We start from the raw sequence: 21,846 nt of genomic DNA on the forward strand, positions 1-21,846 counted from the left end.
GAACCACTGCCCATAGGGGATGCCAACACCACAGGCAGAGGATTAACCTACTTCACCACAGTGCCAGCCCCTGTATTCTATTTCTAGCCCTTGAACAAGCCAAACTGATACTGTCCTTGGTGCCATGGCCATAGCTGTACCCACCAGAATTGCTTTTCTCCCCAGATTGTCAAACGACTGCTTCCTCCTCCTTATTCAGTCTTTCTTAAATTTGTCAGAGGAGCCTTTCTCATCTACCTGTCTTAATGTTAGTCCCTCCTCCCCAATGAAAACTCATACTTCCCTGTATTTTTTTCATGACACTGTCCTATTTTACTGTGTGTTTACTTCAGCTTTGTGAGAATAAGAACCTTACCATCCTTATTTGCTCTTTTTTACCCCATTGCTTTGAAAAGGGACAAGTATGTAGTAAGAATTCAGTATTTGAATAATGTTTATCTTATAAGTTAGGATATGCTTACATAATTAATAAAAACCCAAAGAAAATACTTGGGCATGTGTTGGGGCATAGCACGTCAAGCCACTTCATGTGATGCCAGCATCCCATATCAGCACCAGTTCAAGACCCGGCTGCATCACTTCCCCTCCAACACCCTGCTAATGCACCCGGGAAAGCAGCAGAAGATGGCCCAAGTCCTTGGGCCCCTGCGTTCATGTGGAAGACCCAGAGGAAGTTCCAGGTTCCTGGTGTCAGCCTGGCCCCGCCCTGGCCCTTGCAGGCATTTGGGGAGTGGACCAGCAAATGGAAAAATTTCTCTTTCTTTCTCTTTTTCTTTTTTTCTTTCTCTTTCTCTCTCTCTCTCTCTCTCTCTCTCTCTCTCTCTCTAGCTCTGCCTTTCAAATAAATAGATAAATCTTTAAGAAAAAGAAAAATACTCTTACTTTTCATTCTTTTTTAAAAGAATACATGCAGTACATTTTTAGGATAGTATTCCAATTAGTTATTGGGGGAAAAGGTTATTTCCTTCCGATGTGAGTTCATAATGTAGTAGTAATGGTCCAGAAATGAATACAAGTATATAATTTACCATTACTGCCTTGGGTTCTGCATTTGCTTCCTTGGCAGTCCTAGTCCCTCTTGTGCTTTTCACTACTGAAGCATCGCCTTCATCTGCAGGTTGTTTCCTGCACTCCTTTATTTATTTGAAAGACAGAGTTACAGAGAGAAATTAAGATGGAGAAATCTCTCATCCACTGGCTCACCCCCAAATGGCCATAACAGCCGGTGCTGGACCAGGCTGAAGCCAAGAGCCTGAAGCTCCATCTGGGTCTCCCTCTTGGGCCAATCTTCCACTTCTTTTCCAGGCACATTAGTAGGGAGCTGGTTTGGAAGTAGAGCAGCCAGGACTCCAACCAGGGCTTATCTGGGATGCTGGCATCACAGGCAGCGGTTTAATCTGCTGTGCCACAATGCTGGCCACTTTCCTGCATTCCTGACCAGTAACTCTCCAGCTGCTTCCTGGCAAGTGACATCTGCATGTCCCGTGTCATTCGGAAGCATCATATCTTAACTGCCTGCAACACATCAGGCTGCCTGTTCTGTGAGTCTCTCGGGCTTACCACAGGGACATATCCTAACAGTTTGATTTTGCTGACAGTTATTAGGCACATACCATGCTAGCCAGAGAGGAATCATCACATTGCTCTGAGTCTAGAAAATAGCAAGGGCCAGGAATTTGGCCTGGTATACTTCTGCCAGATTCAGTGTTCTCTAGCCATGCTCAGTGGCCTGGGCGAAGGAGAAGAGATAGTAGATAATAAGATTGATCCAGAGTTGGACACTGGCTAGACTTTGGAGAGACAGGAAAGGTGGGACTCAAGGTTGCTTGGGATTTTGGTGACACAACATTGAAATAGAAGTTGTTCAGACTGGAATCTTCAGAGTTGTGAATTAGATTCAAATCTGTGCTGAAGCCATGAGAATTATTGAGGATTATCATTAAAAGAAAAAGGGATCTTTTGCTGCTTTTTGATGATGTTAAGGGAAGTGGAATCTGAGGCAATATTATTCCAGGCCATAGCAAGCCACAGAGAAACAAAACTTCCGGGTGGGGTCAGCATGCTGAAGCAGCAGGTGCTTGTTCCAGTCCCAGCTGCTCTGCTTGTGATCAGCTCCCTGCTAATGCGTCTGGGAAGGCAGCACATGATGACCCCAGTACTGGGTCCCTGCCATTCATGTGGAAGATCTGGATTGAGTTTCTGACTCCTGGCTTTGGCCTGGTCCAGCCCTGCATGTCTTGCTTTCTCTCTCTCTCTCTCTCTCTCTCTCTCTCTCTCTCACACACACACACACACACACACACACACTTTGCCTTTTAAATAAATAAATAAATAAAAACCTGAGAGAGTAGAGCACATGGGGGCAGTGTAAAGAGAGAAGGAAATCAGGTTGAGTCCCTGGGGCTTGGGGAAGAGATTTGGGTTTGCAGGATTGCTAAGAGTATGGATTTGGTTAATCCTTCCTCCTACATTTACTCCCATACAGGATTTCTTAGTTTAGTCCTCTGATTTCTTTATACACACACACACATACAACCCTCTCTGTATCAGTTGTGTGCACAAATGTCTTGCCAGCTACACTATGATTCCCTTTAGGACAGGGCCTCTATTTCATTTATCCTGATTCCTTTGCCCTAACCCAGTACCTAATACATAAAAGATACTTAATAAATCTAAGTATCAAGTATTATAACTAGCCCTAAGACCATGTGTTAGATGATAGTATCCATAGCCAGTATGTTAGTTAAATCACTCCTCAGGGCCGGCGCTGTGTCACAGTGGATAAAGGAGCCACCTGTGGTGCCAGCATCCCATATGGGTGCCAGTTCTAGTCCCAGCTGCTCCACTTCTGATCCAGCTCTCTGCCATGGCCTGGGAGGGCAGTAGAGGATGGTCCAAGTCCTTGTGCCCCTGCACCCTCGTGGGTGAGACCTGGAAGAAGCTCCAGGTTCCTAACTTTGGATTAGCCCAACTCTAGCCATTGTGGCCATTTGGGGAGTGAGCCAGCAGATGGGATCTCTCTCTCTCTCTCTCTCTCTCTCTCTCTCTCTCTCTCTGCCTCTGCCTCTCTCTAACTCTGCCTTTGAAATAAATAAATCCTTTTTAAAAAATCACTCCTTAGGTCTTCAAAGGAATTGCAAAAAAGTAGTCACTTCTCTGCTGATTTAGCCATTCTCTTAAAAAAATAAATAAATAAAGTGCTAATGAGAATTTGTTGTTTCAGGTGATTGATGAGATTTACCGTGTGCTGAGATATGTCAATTCTACCAGAGCCCCTCAACGAGCCCATGAAGTACTACAAGAGTTAAGGGATATTTCCTCCATGGCAATGGAATACTTTGATGAAAAGATTGTTCCAATTCTAAAGAGGAAGTTGCCAGGATCAGATGTGTCTGGAAGACTCATGGGCTCTCCTCCAGGTATCATTTGTTTATAACATATTCACTGTATAATAACACACATAGTTTTGCTACTTTTCTTTTCCTCTTAACCATATTTCTTGAACTTTCCTGCGTCCACAAATATTTACAATGTCTTTTTAATGTTAATACTTTTTTCATGTTTATTCATTTATTTGAAAGGTAGAGAGACAGAGATCTTCTATCTGCTGGAGGATTCCCCAAATGCCAGCAATAGCTGGGGCTGAGCCTGACCAAAGCCAGAAGCCAAGAACTCTATACAGGTCTCCAACGTGGGTGACAGGGACCTAGCCACTTGGGCCATCACTGCTGCCTCCCAGTGTGCAGATTAGCAGGAAGCTGGAACTGAGAGAAGAGCTGGGATGCGAACTTAAGCCCTCCAATAATGGGTTGTGGACACCTGCGCAGTGGCAAGTGTCTTATCCCTTTTAACTGCCATGCCAAACACCTGCCTGTAACATCATTTTCACTTATAGGTTGGACTATAGACTATGATTTTATTTGATACCCACAACTCTGCCTTTCAAATAAATAAATAAATACTGAAAGAACATTATTGTAGACAAGAGAAACACTGTAAGGCAGTGTTCAATTAAATACCAAATGTAGGGGCCAGTGTTGTTTAGTGGGTTAAGCTGCTGCCTGTGATGCCAGCATCCCAAATCAGAATGTCAGTTCAAGTCCCAGCTGATCTGCTCCAATTCAGCTCTCTGCTAATGGCCTGGGAAGGCAGCAGAAGATACCCCAAGTCCATGGACGCCTGCACCCATGTGGGAGACCCAGATGGAATTCTTGCCTCCTGGTTTTGGCCTGGCCCAGCCCTGACCATTGCGGCCCTTTCAGGAGTAAACTAATCTTTTTTATTTATTTTTTTTAATGCCAGTTGTAGCAGATTCAGAATCTTAAGATCAGTGTTGATTTGTTTGAGATATCAGAAGAGGTAAGACATGATCTAAGCCTTGATATGTAAGTGGAAGTTGGATAAAGATAGGCAGAAGGAAGGAAGAAGGCATCAAGCAAGGAAAATATTATGGTTAGGGAAAACTAGCACCATGGGTTGAGGGTGTGAATGGAGCTATCTCATTCTTTTAGAAAACCTTCGGGAGATAGGGTTTAAAAAATAGGTTCCTCATTTAAAGTAGTGATTTTTTTTTTAATGCCTATGTTGCATTCTTATTATTTGTAAAAACAGAATTGTTCCAAAGCCTTCCTATTACTATACTAGAAATGTTTCTTTGGGAGTCAGCATGTGGGTATAGCAGGTTAAGCCACCACTTTTAACACCAGCATCCCATATCAGAGCACTAGTTTAAGTCTCATCTGCTACAATTCCTGTTGGGCTTCCTGCTAATGCGAGTGGAAAGGCAACAGATGATGGCTGAAGTCTTGGGTCCTTACCAAAAGAGACCCAGATGGAGTTCCTAGCTCCTGACTTCAGCCTGGCCCACCCACAACGGGAAGTGAACCAACCTTGGGAAGCTCACTCTGTCTTTCCCTTTCTCTTTGTCACTCTGCCTTTTAAAGAAAAAAATAAATCTTCTGGGGGGAAAAAATACTTCCTGATCATCGTGTGTGATGTAAGCTACTCTTGCAGGGATTCTACTTGGCTAAAGTTGAAGTGTGGAGTGAACTTATTCAAAAGTTTGTGTTTTATTATTGAAGAGAAAATAGTTGTTTTCTAATTCTACTTATATTTTCTTACTAGGTCCTAAAAATGTTTTATAATATTTAAACATACAACTGTTCAGTAATTGACCTGTTTAAACTCTGTCTCCACAGTTCCAGGACCATCTGCAGCCCTAACAACAATGCAGCTCTTCTCTAAGCAAAATCCTTCCAGACAAGAGGTTACCAAACTCCAGCAGCAGGTTAAAACAAACGGCGCTGGTGTGACTGTTCTCAGGCGTGAAATTTCTGAGCTTCGCACCAAAGTGCAAGAACAGCAGAAGCAGCTTCAAGACCAAGACCAGAAACTGCTAGAGCAGACCCAGATCATAGGTGAACAGAATGCACGGCTGGCAGAGCTGGAGCGCAAACTACGAGAAGTAATGGAAAGTGCAGTAGGAAACTCCTCGGGGTCCGGGCAGAATGAGGAGTCTCCTCGGAAACGAAAAAAGGCAGCAGAAGCCATAGACTCTCTTAGGAAATCTAAACGTCTTCGGAATAGAAAGTAAATTGGAACATGGTCCTAGTGCCAGAGGAACATGGGGCTGAGTAGCTTAAGCAGTTATGCATATCAGGACACAGTGAGCAACACGGTGTCCCTTAGGCTCCTGGGCCCTCAGAACACAACTTGAACTCTTAGGGTTGGGACACTCTTTTCCCGCTTCTCCTGGTTGAACTGATGCACAGAATCTTTTTACTTTGCAATAGATTTGTACTAACCAGACCTGTTCTATCATGTTTTGAGGAGTTAACTTTTTTTTCTGTGCAGATAATGTTTGAAGTAAGTTTATTTGTTTCTGCATATATGCACATTACATAAGGATCTTAAACCCAGTCTTGACAGACAAGAAGTTAATACAGAAAATGTCCTGTTCACTTGAAAGAAAAACCTACTTTTTAAATGGACACTATCTTGTTTCAAAAAAAAAAAAAGTTGACTTTTTGTTATAAGTGACCTTTGTCTGGAATGTCTGAAAAGTAGTTCATGCTTTTTGGTATTGAAGTAATGGGTAACTAAAAAGGACTTCCATAGTATTGACTGTAGAAGGAACCTCTACAGTATTGACTATATATTTTTATAAACTACTGGCAAGGGACTTACCCAGTTATTATATACATGTTTTCAGTTCTCTTTCGGGGCCATGTCCTACATTTGCATGGATGGATGCATGCATTGCCTACTCAACTCATTTAAAAAGCTCTTGCACTGGTATTGATCTTGAACCTCTGTACTGCTCCACTTTTTAGAACAGTGTCTTAGTTTATTTAAGGCTTAACATCTTCCACTACAACAGCTTGCCTCTGGAGGGGAGCGGGGATTCTTAGTCCATTTGTCCTCCATTTTTATAATAACAAGAGACTATTAAAGCCCATTGCTTTATCTGTTGTCTGTAAGGTTCAGGTACACTGGCTAATAAGGCAGAACCCCAGATTCCAAGGCTCTTTCTGTCAGACCTCCAGGAGCTGGCACTGAATCTCTCTCTCACTGTCTGCTCATTGATCAAATGTGACTGAGTAAGGGACCCAGCCTGTGGGATTCAGTTTTGCCATTAAAGGAAAGTTCATTGAAGAAAATTGTACCATAAAAAAGCCTTTTGATCATTTCATTTATGAGGGATGACCTGAGGAAAGCTTTTAACATTCATTTCAAGCTTTCCTATTCTATAACTAAACAAAAGCTTTAATTTTGTTTGCACTCCTGTTTTGAGCTTGTAACTGGAAAAGCATGTCTTGCACTGTTCAACACTTCTGAGTGGTCACTTTAACAGCTTCCAAATTGTGTATAGTGGGTTTTTTCCCCCAGTTGTATATTTTTGAGACATCCAGTTGTCACTGTCCTTGTTTTATTTTATGTACTAAGTTATGTAGTTATTTGTTCTTTTAAACAACTGTTGCCTTGGGCTTCAGTTATTTACAGTAAATCTAGGTGTAATATAAAAAACTATCCCTTCCCAGGTGAGTTTGACACCTGTATAAAACCTAAGGTTTTGGTAAGTACCTTAGTTTAGTTGAATAAAAGCACAAGGTTACCACCTTTTTTATCCGTCCAACATGACATGGTTATGAATCCTTTAAATTAATCTCAACAAATGGAACTTTTTCCTATCCATTTTTAATATTGTCCTTTCATAATATTGTCCTTAGATTTTGATCAATTCTATGTCTAACTTTGAAACTCCATTTAACAATGTAGTGTGTTTTCAATGAAAAACCATAAAGTAACATCCAAATGTTTCATGGTTTGTTGGGAAGGTAATTTTAAAATAAACAGTTTCCGAAAAACATTCGTCAGCCCAGGTCATCCATAAAAGTCCCCGTCTGGAACTTGTTTTCTCGGCAGGTCTCATTTCTGTAATCATAGGATTTAGCCATATTATCATATCTTTGGAGGAAGGCCTACTGGAATACTTAGGGCCTTTAATATTCTGCTTTTCTGGAAGATTTTTTTTTTAAAATATCAAAGTATGTGTTTACAGGTCAACGAAGTATGATCCTTATGCATCAAAGGGATATTAGCCTTGAGTTATTTCTTTAATAGTTGTCCTTTAAACTACATCTAGCTAGCCTAAATGTATGTATAGTTCCATTAGTTAACGTGAATATAGGATATGGCTTTCATAATGAGCATTCACATCCTGATAAACATTAAAAGGTAGATGTTCTCTTCTAAAATCCAGATTTCTACAGCATACATTTGCAATCTCCTGTCCGTAAGGTTAAGTTGTGCTTGTTAATACAGAAATATTCCATAACAGGAGAAAACACTACAGTTGCTTAAGTGTTAAGATTACATAGACTATCTAGCTAACATGTTAGGATATTGCCTTCACCGTTTATTAGGACAGTTATTTGATAACTGTTAACACTTACTTTTGGATAGTATAGTGATATTTTAGATTCAAAAAATCAGATTATTTGGATCGGCTAAAACTGACACATATTACTGGAAAATTGTAAATTAACATCCTAAGAGAATCATCCTGCCTGGCATTTTATGTCAGAAACGTAAATACTATGTTGTTAATATTGTGTTGTCCTGGTATATCATTTCATGAAGTATTCCCATCAGCTTCCTTGGCTGTTTCTCAATGGTTCGTTCCCACATGTAAATTCATTATGGTACCACACTATCCACATGGGTGAAATGTGAAAGGTATGTAAAAAAATGAAAGAGGACTGACTGGTCCCACCCCTCCGGCCTTCCCTGCTTTTCTCCCATGGGCACTTGGCTCACTTGCTTTTTGAGGTATTGTTTCTCAGACTCCTCTTGATGTAAAGAGTCTGGAAATAAGGGGACAAACAGAGATGTACTCAGACTGTTGTAAAGACTCTTGGGGTGCCATCAGGTCTAAAGCCACTGGTTTTGGAAGCAACTTCTTCGGTTTTGTTTTGGTTGGTTTTTGTTTTTTTGGTTTTTTGGGTTTTGTTTTTTGGGTTTTTTTTTTTTTTTTTTTTTTTTTGGTAAAGCATGTTTTCTGGAGTACTGAACTTTACAGGGGCTTGCCTTAATCTCTAGTAGTTTCAAGATATATGTGCTACTATACATGTTAAAATGTTGAAATAGTCTATGTAGCCCCAAAGGTGGGTAAAACAGAGTATAAGAAATGCCTAAATAAATAAGCTAAAAGGTGTCACTACAGCTGGATTTTGAGAGAAAATGGACATACAAAAATAGGCTATGTGTAATAAAAATAATGGCACCTTAAGATTGCACTATTTTATGCATTATTTTATATGCCATTTCATAGCCTGCACTTTAATCTCCAAAGAAACAATGTATGATGTCCCAGTTGTTCCTTGTTATTAATACTTTTTTCCTAAGACAGGGCACTTAATTCTATTTTACTATACTGAATTTGTTTCTTGGAGGTGGATTCCTTTTTTGAGTTCTCTGTTTCCTTAGCCATAATATTTTCTAGGATCTGGGAACTCCCTATCTTGTCTATTTCCAACAGTATATAATTTTAATTTAATGTAAATGTAATTTGGTGATCAACACATTCTATCCTGCTCTAGCAATGAGTACCCATTTGTTAGACTTATCCAACTCTTAAAAAATATACGCTGTGAGTAATATTTGAAGCCAGAAGTAAAAGGCACTGTGAAAGGAAGCGTCCTGTACTGTGTGACGCACCTGCTTGGGAAGAGTGGACTCTGATGTGAAACCCAGTTTGATATGCTGTCCAATACTTTGTCTTGGAATCTGTCTGAATTCCTTTAGTGCACAGAAGGTTAAGTGAGAACTACTTAAATATAAGCTTTTATGGCCTACCATCTGCTGTAAAATCATTTTTTTTTAAATCTACAAAATGAGAACTAATGATTAGTTGGCTGCTGCTTAACCATGGTCTTTTAATAGCAGTACACTTACTCATGGTGATAATACAACAGGCTTAAGTAATTTTGGCCCTTTGCAGCTTCCTAAGAAACTTGGTTCAATTTCTGGAGTTCAGAGTAAGTCCAGGTTTGTCCTGTTGTGTTCTGAGAGAACCATGTGGTTTAGCAGCATGCTGGTAACCTACTAGGTCCACTGCCATAGTATACTGGTCCATATTCAGAGCTATCCTGAAAGCTTAGAAGTGTTTAAATTCCTTGATGTGGTACCATGTCTGTGCAACAATAAATTACTAGTTTACTTTCTGGAATTAAAATTGTTATAACCTAATCAATGGTTGGAAAGTGAAAAGCACCTCCCGGTCACACAACAGGGTACATAAATAAATGTGTTGTTACCAGTGCTACTTGTTTTCTTTGTATTTCATGCACAAAAGAACATAGAACTCTACTGATAGCATATATTAATAGCTGCTGTTCCTTGAAGCTCTGCTGTGCTGTGCTGTGCTGTGCTGTGCTGTGCTGTGCTGTGCTGTGCTGTGATCCACACACGTGTAGTCCTTGCAGCTACCTTCAAAGCTGGCTTTACATGAAGTTGAACTCAGGTTAAGCAGAATGTCCACAGTACTATATAATATGTGACTGAAGTGAGGGTCCCAGCCTACCTGCCTCTGGAGCTTATGAACTTGGCTGCTGTTTCCACATTCTGAAAAGCTGGTAGCAAGAATTGTTAAACTGCTGATTGTTAGAAGCAGTCAGTGTCCAAAACACTGATTTCAGTGTAACCTACAACTTCAGGTAAGAGAAAGCTGAACTTAGAAGAAACAGCTTTGATTCTCTAGTGTTTTTGGCAGTAGGTCCTCTGACACATGGGTAGAACATTTTTTAAGGCCTTCTAGTCAGAGACTACTACAGGGTCTATTGTCACCTTACTGGAATGTGTGAATACACAAGGAATGACCACTGATTCTTCTGCCCTGCCAGGGAAGAAAACTAGTTCTCTTTCAAAATCCCTTCCATCTCCAAAAACTAAATACTCAGAACTTCAATGACATAACACCATATAAATCAATTTTACCTAGTTCCTGAAGATGTAACTGTGATAGGGAGTTGCTGAAAATTAAATTCTCTGAGGAAGAGCAAACTCCTTTGGCAGGAACTTTTACCCTCAGACTGTTGTTTGCATCTGAGATACTCAGAAAAAACATGCCATACGAGATCGTGCTGAATGGCGAAGGTGGCAGCAATGCTGTTGGCTGTCCCTGCACTGTCACTACAATCTAGTCCGTGCAGATAATAGCCTAGGAGTGTGGCAGCGGCTGCTGTGACATCCCAGTCTTCACAAGGAACAGCAGAGTGGACGTCTGCGTCCATGTTCTCCAGGTGGCTTGGTTGCTGTATAACAGATCACACTGGTAGAAAATCAAGGATTTTTACCTGTATTCTTCTCTTTTTAAAAAAATCATTTATTAGGGCCAGTACTGGTGCAGCTGGTTAAAGCTGCTGCCTGCAGAGCCAACATCCCATATGGGATGGTTTGGAGTCCCAGCTGCTCCACTTCAGATCCAGCTCTCTGCTATGGTCTGGGAAAGCAGTAGAAGATGGCCCAAGACTTTGGGCCCCGGTACCCCCGTGGGAGACCCAGAAGAAGCTCCAGGCTCCTGGCTTTGGATCGGCCCAGCTCCGGCCATTGCAGCCATTTGGGGACTCTCTCTGCCTCTGCCTCTAAGTCTGCCTTTCAAAAAATAAATTATTTTTTTTTTATTTTTTATTTTTTTGACAGGCAGAGTGGACAGTGAGAGAGAGAGACAGAGAGAAAGGTCTTCCTTTGCCGTTGGTTCACCCTCCAATGGCCGCCGCGGCTGGCACGCTGTGACCGGCGCACCGCGCTGATCCAATAGCAGGAGCCAGGTACTTATCCTGGTCTCCCATGCGGGTGCAAGGCCCAAGCACTTGGGCCATCCTCCACTGCACTCTGGGCCACAGCAGAGAGCTGGCCTGGAAGAGGGGCAACCGGGACAGAATCCGGCGCCCCGACTGGGACTAAAACCTGGGGTGCTGGTGCCACAGGCGGAGGATTAGCCTATTGAGCCACGGCGCCGGCCTAAATAAATCTTTTTTTAAAAAGTGAACTTTCCAAGATTCAATACATTTCACTCAGAAATAATTCATCATGAGTTTTTTATTAATACAACAAAATACTCAAGCTGCTTATGAAGGAAAGAAGTTTATTTTGGTTTGTGGTTCTGGAGGTTCACAATCCAAGGTCAGGTGGGTGCCACAGGTTTGGCCTCTGATGAGGACCATGGATGACGATGGTAGACAGCTTGCAGAGGACATCTGGCAATAGCGAACCAGGAGGCAGAGTGGCTCGACCCAACTGAGGCCTTAAAACCAATTGCATCCCAAGAACTACCAACGAGGACACACTCCATGACCAAAGGACCTCCCATTTGGTCCACCTCCCACATTCTAACTGGATTCGGCCTCCACTCAGCACCGTGGATTTGTGACTGGTACCTGAAGTCCCTCATGAGTGGCAACCAACAGCAGCAGTCAACTAAATCGCCGTCAACTCTCAACTTTGCTTCTGTGTTTTTAAGTATTCCCTGCCCCCTTTCCTTTAGCTTGAACTGAGTTTCTAATTAACTGATTTCTGAAGTCTGTGAAGCAGCAATGTAAAAATAATACAATTGGCTCCAGGAAAGCCAGAACTGGGGTGCACCCTTCTGTGCTAAGACAAAGGAAACCCTTCCCTGCCAAGGCCACGCTGGAGATTACCTGGGGGTTGAGGTGAGGGAGGGGACGGCTAAACTACCTGTGCTTCCTTTGCAGGCTTGGGGCAAGTTTTGTGAACACACTCTTGCAATAAAACAGTTTCTATAACCCCCTAAATTGCCATGGCAGCTGCCTGCCATTGCCTTGGAAGAGGACAATGAAGGAATCAACGTAGAAGCCGAGCCCTTACATGGTGCCTTTGATATAGATACTCTCCAGCCGTCTCAGTCTACCTCCCCTGGCCTCAAGTTTAAATGAAGTGGTGCACTTGATCCAGCTGACAAGACGCACGAGTCCACTCACCTGCTCTCTAGATAGTATCCTATTTTTCCCCCCAAGGAAGGGAGTACCTTTAGTAAGTTAGAAAACTGGCAAATCAATACAGTACTCTTAAATTTAACAAAATCATATTTTTGATTTAAAGATCTTTATTTATTTGAGAGGTAGAGTTATAGACAGTGAGAGGTAGAGACAGAGAGAAAGGTCTTCCTTCTGTTGGTTCACTCCCCAGATGGCCGCAATAGCCGGAGCTGAGCCGATCTGAAGCCAGGAGCCAGGTGCCTCTTCCCGGTCTCCCATGCGGGTGCAGGGGTCCAAGCACTTGGGCCATCTTCTATGCTTTCCCAGGCCACAGCAGAGAGCCGGATTGGAAGAGCCGGGACTAGAACTGGTGTCCATATGGGACGCTGGCGCCACAGGCGGAGGATTAACCTACTGCACCACGGCGCCGGCCCTGGAGTCATATATTCTTGTAGTGTGAAATTTTCACTCCAAAAATACCATTTAAGTACCAAATCAGAACACTGGTTTTCCAGCAGAGCAAGTTATCTTATACAAATTAATTAAAACTGTACAGTTTCTCCTTTTACAGTTGAATTCTACAGCAGTAGGTGTGTTCGGAAGAGGCGGCTCTGTTTTCTTCTGGGGTTGGTCCAATGCTAGGGAGAGTTCCAATGTATGAAAAGCTTCCAGTTCTAGCCGGCGCCGCGGCTCACTAGGCTAATCCTCCGCACACCGGGTTCTAGTCCCGGTCAGGGCGCTGGATTCTGTCCCGGTTGCCCCTCTTCCAGGCCAGCTCTCTGCTGTGGCCAGGGAGTGCAGTGGAGGATGGCCCAAGTGCTTGGGCCCTGCACCCCATGGGAGACCAGGAGAAGTACCTGGCTCCTGCCATCGGATCAGCGTGGTGCGCCGGCCGCAGCGCGCCAGCCGCGGCGGCCATTGGAGGGTGAACCAACGGCAAAGGAAGACCTTTCTCTCTGTCTCTCTCTCTCACTGTCCACTCTGCCTGTCAAAAAAAAAAAAAAAAAAAAGAGAGAGAGAGAAGAAGGATGTGTGTGCACACACACAGCTGTATGCATGTGCTCCACGTGCAGCGATACACATCTGGCTTTCGGTCTCAACTCCAGATGCCATTCAAGGAGCTTATGTAATGCATGGGCTAGTAGCAATGGCTTAACTTCAGTTTCTGTTCTAAGTATATTTAAATACACTTACACACACACACACACACACACACACAGAGTACTTAGAAAACAATATTGCTACTCTTTCTTAAAATTTTTTTATTTATTTGAAAGGCAAGGTTACAGAGAGAGAGGGAGAGACAGAGACTTTCCAATTGCTAATTCACTCCCCAAGTGGTTGCAATCGCTGGAACTGGGCCAAGCTGAAGCCCAGAGCTGCTTCCTGGTCTCCCACATGGGTTCAGGGGTCCAAGCATTTGGGCCATCTTCCGCTGCTTTCCCAGGCACGTTAGCAAGGAGCTGGATCAGAAGTGGAGCAGCCAGGACTCCTACAGGCACACATATGGGATGCAGTGCTACAGGTAGTGTCTTTACCAGCTATGCCATAGCACCAGCCCCAATATTGCTACTCTTACAAGCTTTCTAGCCTCCTGGAGAAATTTATTCTGAATCCATCTTAGTTTTGCCATCTCTTAGAATCATAGCATGAAAAAGACTCTGGGAGATGATGTCATATAATTGACAACACTGAAAGTAATTCACAAAAACCATTTTCAGCCCTGGGGTAACTCTCTGATCTGTACAAGGACACATGCCTGGACGAAGCAACTCAGAGTCTCATCATCAATCCTTCCTGTAATTCTTGGTTTACTCATCTTGCCTCGGGCTGAGAGGCGTGACAGGAGGGAGACGGGCTGCACCAGGTAGAAAGAACGGGCCTCGCCCAAATTCCCTGCACCTTCACATGCAGCTTAGAGTAAGGGCTGAGCATTTGTGCTCAGGAACCAGAATAAATGGGCTCCTGTGGCCAGCGCTGTGGCGCAACAAGTTAAGGCACTAACAGCCAGGCTGGCGTCTCATATGAGCAATGGCTCAGGTCCCAGCTGTTCCCAGCTCCCTGCTAACACACCTGAGAAGGCAGCAGAAGATTACCAATACTAGGGGTCTTACCACCCACGTGGGAGACCCAGATAGAGTTCTGGGCTCCTGGTTTTGGCCTGGCATAGCCCTGGCTGTTGCAGCCATTTGGAACATGAATGAACGATGGAAGATTGATCTCTCTAATAAATAAAATCTTTAAAAAAAAAAAAAAAGAATAAAGAATCCCAGCTCTACCAGCCATCAGCTTCAATACTTGGTATTCCCGGGGCTCAGTGTCACCGTTTGTCAAATATTTCCCACTGCGTGGAATTGTTGCAAAAATGGAAAGAATCCAAGCAATCCATGGGCCTCAGTAACTGGCACACAGTGTGTGCCTCCCAGTGTTCAGTCAGATCCTCCTGTCAGAGCTGGAGAAGACCAGCCTCACCAAGTGTAGATCAGGCGTGCTTTCTTGCCAGGGATACCTCAGAAAACAAGCACAGAAGTTCCCTGTGGGCCGTGGCCTCTCCAAGTATGGATCATGGAGCAACAGCCTCGTAGTGTTTCAGGCCCCATTCCAGAATGAAAACCTGCATTTTTACATGACCACCAGGAGGAATTTTGAAACCAAATGCTAAACAACTCAGTTCCCCATCTATTTCACAGTAACACAGAAAAAAAAGGAGAGGAAGAGAAGGAAGAAGAGAGGAAGGAAAAGGAAGAAACAAGAAATTTATCATTGGCCAGAGAGAAAAATTTTTTTTAACACTAGCAGAAGCCATGGCCATTGACCAAACAGGAAACAGTTTGGTGTCATAAAAGAAATTTCCATGAAAATTTCCACCAGTATCAAGCCAGTCACTAGCATTCGAGAATAATGAAACTGTAAAAAAGATTCACTGGGGCCGGCCCCGCGGCTCACTAGGCTAATCCTCCACCTTGCAGCGCCGGCACACCAGGTTCTAGTCCCGGTTGGGGCACCAGATTCTGTCCCGGTTGCCCCTCTTCCAGGCCAGCTCTCTGCTGTGGCCCAGGAGTGCAGTGGAGGATGGCCCAAGTGCTTGGGCCCTGAACCCCATGGGAGACCAGGATAAGTACCTGGCTCCTGCCATCGGATCAGTGTGGTGCACCGGCCATTGGAGGGTGAACCAACGGCAAAAGGAAGACCTTTCTCTCTGTCTCTCTCTCTCACTGTTCACTCTGCCTGTCAAAAAAAAAAAAAAAAAAAAAAAAAAAAGATTCACTGGGGCAGGTGTTTGGTGCAACCGTGAAGACTGCACTTGGATGCCTGCATCACAAATCCAAGTGCTTGGGTTTGAGAGGGGGAGGCCTTCCATCTGCTGGTTCACTCCCCAAATGAATGCAACAGCTGGGGCTGGGACAGGCCTAGGCTAGGAGCCAGGAACTCCATATTCCACATGGGCAGTGGGGTCCAACCACTTGAGCCAACATCTGCTGCCTCCCAGGGTCTACATTAGCAGAAGGTTGGAATGGAGAGTGGAGTCAAGAGTCAAATCCAGGCCCTCTAACATCAGGTTTGGGTGTCCCAACTGGTGGCTTTACCAGAGCGCCAAACATCTGCCCTCTTGCTCTGTTTTTGAACCATGGAACTGTACTACCTCGAAAATGAAACTGCTGTGGACGGAATGTGTCCCACCAAAATTCCTGTGCTGAAGTCTGATTCCCAAGGTTAGAGGGCAGAGTCCTCATGAATGAGAGGAGTGCCTTTGCAAAACAGAAACCAGAAAGCTCCATCGCCCCTTTGGCAGAGAGACAGCCGCCTCTGAGCCAGGAAGCAGGCTCTTACCAGACACTCAGTCTGCCTGTACCTTGATCTTAGACTTCTTGATCTCCAGACTGTTAGAAAGAAATTCCTGGGGCCTGCACTGTGGCACAGCAGGTTAAGCCATGGCCTGCAACACCTGCCTATTCCTCTTCCAATCAGCTCCCTGCTAATGCACCTGGAAAAGCAGTAGAGGATGGCCCAAGTGCGTGAGCTGCTGCACCTATGTGGGAGACCTGGAAGGAGCTCCTGGCACCTGGCTTCAGCCTGGCCCAGCCCCAGTCACTGCAGCCATTTGGGGAGTGAACCAGGAGATACAAGATGGATCTCTCTCTCTCTGCCACGCTGCTTTTCAAAGGGATCCCAAGTGGCATCTTAAGCACGAGGTCAAATGCCCACCGAGCTCCTAGTGAATTTTTCATTTCAGTTATTATGCTTTTTTTATTTTTTTTATTTTTATTTTTGACAGGCAGAGTGGACAGTGAGAGAGAGAGACAGAGAGAAAGGTCTTCCTTTTACCGTTGGTTCACCCTCCAATGGCCACTGCGGCCAGCGCACCACGCTGATCCGAAGCCAGGAGCCAGGTACTTACCCTGGTCTCCCATGGGGTGCAGGGCCCAAGCACTTGGGCCATCCTCCACTGCACTCCAGGGCCACAGCAGAGAGCTGGCCTGGAAGAGGGGCAACCGGGACAGAATCCAGCGCCCCGACCGGGACTAGAACCCGGTGTGCCGGCGCCACTAGGCGGAGGATTAGCCTAGTGAGCCGCGGCGCTGGCCCCGTTATTATGCTTTTCAACTCCAAAATTTCCCTCTGGTTCATTTTGATAATTTCTATTTTTGATATTCCATAACTGATAAATTACTATCATCATACCTCCTCTGCTTTTTTAACCATGGTTTTCCTTAGCAATTTGAACATACGTATTAAGCTATTTTGAAGTCTTTGTTAAGGCTGACATCAGAGCCCTCTCCTAGGCAGTTTATATCACCTTTTTTCCTGTGGGAGGGCCATACTTTCCAGTTGCTTTACACAACTCCTATTTCTCCTTCCTTTTTTTCTTTTTTTAAAAAAAGATTTTGTTTGAAAGGCAGAGTTCCAGAGGGACACACACACACACACACTCACAGATCTTCCATCTGTTGGTTCACTGCGCAAAAGGCTACAATGGCCAGGGTTGGATCAGGCTGAAGCCAAGAGCCTGGAACTCCTTCCAGGTCTCCCACATGGGTAGCAGGTGCCCAAGCTTGGAGTTATTTTCCCCTGATTTCTCAAGTGCATTAGCAGGGAGCTGGATCAAAGTGGAGCAATCGGGACTTGAACTGGCGCTGCCAGTGATGCAGGTAGTGGCTTAACACACTGTACCACGATGCCAGCCTTCCTATTTCCTCTTACGTGGGCAGTTCAGGTAATAAGTTGTAACAACTCTCTATCGTGATTCCTCCTCCCCCTCTCTGGATTTCTGTGACCTCCAGTGGCTTATTTATTTATTGAGTGACTTGGCTGGGCTATTTCAGTGAATTCTGTTTTCTTTCAATGTGAATGCTCTCGTGTCCACGCCCCCTCACCCATCCCAGCAGCACAGCCTTGGACATAGTCGCAATCTTTCTGTTGTGGGGTGGCCTCTGGCTAGGCTTGGTCTACATTCTTCTCTCCATTGCAAGAAAGGATTCAAGGAGGAGATGGAAACAGTTAGCAGAGAAGCAAGGTTTATCTGAAGCAAAACAAAACTACGCACTCAAGGAATAAATGCAGGCCAGCTAAAGAGAGAACGAGAGGTTCTTAACAAGGTTTGGAGCGATCCTTTTATACTATCGGGAAGCACAGGGGGAGGTGTTCAGGTCAGGAGTTAACTGAATATTCAGAGAGGAGTTTTGGTACAGGCTTGAGTTCTGCCCATTTCCGTGCCCTTTTTTGGAAATCACAGAAGTGTCATGGCGTCAGGCACATGATAGAAATGGGAATGCCGGCCATTATAACTTTATTATAATGGCCCAAAGGTCATCATGGGGGCGTAGCCAAAGCCATATTGGATATTTCCAACTTGGAGGGGCAGGTTCTAAGTTTGCAACATAGGGAAACCAGCTGTTTCTGCTATACAGAAGGAGTGAGGAGGCTGGGGCAGTGCATGCAAAGGGTGTTTGGATGCTACAGACAGGGCTGTCACATTGGGCTGGCTGCAGCTGCCAATCTGGTTGGTTGGGGCTTCCACACAGGCCCGCCAGAGCTGTCCCAATGCAGGCCATGCTCCCGTGCTGTGAACCACACAGGGCTGCAGCAGGCTGAGCACGGCACCAGGGCTCTGCTGTCCAACCTTGGTTCCTCTTGCTCTCACTACCCTCCTGCCTTCATGATCTGTCCTCATCCTCTTAGAGATTTTAGTTCCTTCATCTTAACCGGAAGTAGAAGGAGGAAGGCCCATCTTCTGTGACTTCATGTTAGGGCATCATCCCTGTGTAGCTCTGAAATCCCTTGCTAACTTATCTAGAGATTCTATTTGAGGAGCTCGAGGTTTGCCACCAGCCATTAGTAATGGAATCCCTGCAGGACCATTATTTCTACATGAAATTTTTGAATTCTGGAAGATACTAATTTGACCGTTAGGATGAGTATATGTGAGCTTAAAAGGAATAGGAGTAAGAATCATGTCAGAAAAGGGAAAACACCTTTTATTGCTCCCCAGCCAGTGGAAGCTGAGAGACTTCCCTTACCAAAGTCATGGAACCACTTGGCTTGATCGTAAAACCTTTCAGTATCTTTCTCTATGAGTGCACTGTTGTTCATGAGAGTGCTGCAGGTTTTACTAGTCACTGCACATATTCCACCTTGTCTGCCCGTGGATAATCTGATAATCTAGGGTTACCCAGTTGTCCATGACCACTTGAGCTACAGATTCTAAAGAATCACGAGTTGCTGGAGGGACTGGCCAGTGGTTTGGGCTAAGCTGCCCACAGCAACAGACAGGTTTCTTAAAGCAACTTCATGGTGTGCACTAAGATTTTTTCCAATTATGATGGAGAAGTTTACCAAGGAGTTTTCCTGCCTATAGCAGTTTCACAAGAAAAAAAAAATAGAAGGAAAATCATGTCCATGTGGAATGCAATAGCCTTAATGTCTCTCTAGTGAGAAGGGCATAGTAAAAGCAGAGGTTTCACTAATTTTTTACCCTTTTGGAGATAAACCTGAGGTCCTCGTTTGCCTCGAGAGAGAGGGCAGACTGGCTGTGCCTGCAAGCTCCAGGGTCACGTGGGGCTCCAGGAGTATGACGATCATATGGGAGCAGGAGCCACCTGGGTTCCCGGGCCCCACAGTTGTCAGATAAGGACATAAGGGAACTGGGGGTCCACCTCTCTCTTTGGAGCTGAGGGTAACCTCATTTCCAGTGTCCCTCTTACCTCTTATTTACATTGGGGCAGGGGCCTGATAGGCATTCGCACCCATGCCCCAGCTCCCCACACTCAGAACATTCCCTCTTGGGCTTTTCAGGCGTGGTTGGAAGCCTCCGGGGTTGTGCCTTTGGTTGCAAGGGGCTGGATACACGGCTGCTATCCTAGGAGCCTGCTGGCTGGGTACTGCTTCCTGCATGGAGCCCCTTTTCCTCTTCAGCCTTGTCTCTATAGGAAGCACCCCAAATGCTACACCTGGCTCCTGGAGTTCAGGGTCTGATGGCCAGTTTCTGGAGCTTCCTTCAAATATCCATGCCTAACAGGTGAAATGGGTACCAAGCTCTAGCTGTACTTCAGGAGGGCTCATCAAGGCCTCTACCCGCCATCCCTGGAGAAGGCTGGGTTCCCTTCCATCTGTTGCTCCTCTGTAGCTCATGTCTCTAAGAGGGCAGGGGCAGAATACAGTCTACAGGTCCTTCTAAGGGTGGGGCTTCGGAAGAATGCCACAGATACCTGGATGTGAGGAATTTCTGACCGACTTATAATAGAAGTCAAGGTGAAGTTAATATTAAAGTTGAGGGTCGGGCTGGCATAGGGCACTGTGGAGTAGCAGGTAAAGCTGCCACCTGCAGTGCTGGCATCCCATATGGCGCTGGTTTGAGTCCCAGCTGCTCCACTTCCAATCCGGCTCTCCACTAATGGCCTGGGAAAGCAGTAGAAGATGGCTTGAGTGCTTGGGCCCTGTACCCATGTGAGAGACCCGAAAGAAGCTCCTGGCTCCTGGCTTTGGATCAGACCAGCTCCAGCCATTGTGGCCAATTGGGAAGTGAACCAACGGAAGGAAGACCTCTTTTTTTTTTTAACTTTTATTTAACAAATATAAATTTCCAAAGTATAGCTAATGGATTACAGTGGCTTCCCCCCTCCATAACTTCCCTCCCACCCGCAACCCTTCCTTCTCCCGCTCCCTCTCCCATTCCATTCACATCGATTGATTTTCAATTATCTTTATATACAGAAGATCAATTTAGTATCTATTAAGTAAAGATTTCAACAGTTTGTACCCACATAGAAACACAAAGTGTAAAGTACTGTTTGAGTACTAGTTATAGCATTAACTCACATTGTACAACACATTAAGGACAGAGATCCTACATGAGGAGTAGTGCACAGTGACTCCTGTTGTTGACTTAACAAATTGACACTCTTGTTTATGGCATCAGTAATCACCCGAGGCTCTTGTCATGAGTTGCCAAGGCTATGGAAGCCTTTTGAGTTCGCCAACTCCGATCTTATTTAGACAAGGTCATAGTCAAAGTGGAAGTTCTCTCCTCCCTTCAGAGAAAGGTACCTCCTTATTTGATGGCCCATTCTTTCCACTGGGATCTCACTCGCAGAGATCTTTCATTTAGGTTTTTTTGGTTTTGGTTTTGGTTTTGGTTTTTTTGCCAGAGTGTCTTGGCTTTCCATGCCTAAAATACTCTCATGGGCTCTTCAGCCAGATCCCAATGCCTTAATGGCTGATTCTGAGGCCCGAGTGCTGTTTAGGACATCTGCCATTCTATGAGGAAGACCTCTCTCTATGCCTCTCTTTAACTCTGCCTTTCAAATAAATAAATCTTTAAAAAATCCCTAAAAGTTATCAGTTGAAGGAAAGTTAGAAGGCCCTTTATAGAGAGAGGGAAGGAGAGAGAAATCCTCCACTCACAGGTTCACTGTCCAAATGACCACAACAGCCACAGGTAGGCCATGCTGAAACCAAGAGCCAGAGACTCCATCTGCATCTCCCATGTGGTGGCAAGGACCCAAGTAGCTGGGTCATTTTCTGCTGCTTTCCCAGACACATCAGCAGGGAACTTGATTGGATGTGGAACAGGTAGCACTCTAATGAGTACGCAAACAGCATGCCAGTGTCAAGAGTGGTGGTTTAACCCACTGCAGCACAATGCCAGCCCCAGAAGGCCCTTTTCTGATGAATATGGAGGAACTATCAAATGCAGTATTCCTTAAAACACCCATCAGTCGCAATCCAGGACCACACCCAGACCCATTTCTGGGCTTCACCAGCAGGAGACAACAACACTGTAACAAATGGTAAAGAAAAAAGAACCCTAAAGTAAATGGGGGGAGATGGCATTGTGTCTCAGTGTGTTAAG

General features: G+C 44.7%; 1 protein-coding gene and 1 long non-coding RNA gene across 5 annotated transcripts in view; one reads left to right on the forward strand and one right to left on the reverse strand.

The window, feature by feature from the left end:
• Positions 1–9,823, forward strand: part of FBXO28 (F-box protein 28) — a 35,312-nt gene extending 25,489 nt beyond the window's left edge. For all 3 annotated transcript variants that reach the window (XM_002717486.6, XM_089311432.1, XM_089311430.1), the window contains 2 exons: positions 3,224–3,419; positions 5,199–9,823. In XM_002717486.6, the coding sequence (XP_002717532.1) occupies positions 3,224–3,419; positions 5,199–5,593 (591 nt within the window). In that variant the 3' untranslated portion in view covers positions 5,594–9,823. The remainder of the gene's footprint in view (positions 1–3,223; positions 3,420–5,198) is intronic.
• LOC127483435 (uncharacterized) overlaps positions 1–21,846 on the reverse strand; it is a 47,370-nt gene that overhangs the window by 19,417 nt on the left and 6,107 nt on the right. The window contains exon 3 of one of the 2 annotated variants that reach the window (XR_016218879.1): positions 13,745–13,989. The exons of the other annotated variant lie outside the window; for it this stretch is intronic. This is a non-coding gene — a long non-coding RNA (uncharacterized LOC127483435). Of the gene's footprint in view, positions 1–13,744; positions 13,990–21,846 lie in introns of those variants that run through there. 2 annotated transcript variants of the gene reach the window in all.

Source organism: Oryctolagus cuniculus, chromosome 13, assembly GCF_051225735.1.
Source record: "Oryctolagus cuniculus isolate XC-2025 breed Fujian yellow rabbit chromosome 13, ASM5122573v1, whole genome shotgun sequence".
In the NCBI taxonomy this organism is placed as follows: domain Eukaryota; kingdom Metazoa; phylum Chordata; class Mammalia; order Lagomorpha; family Leporidae; genus Oryctolagus; species Oryctolagus cuniculus.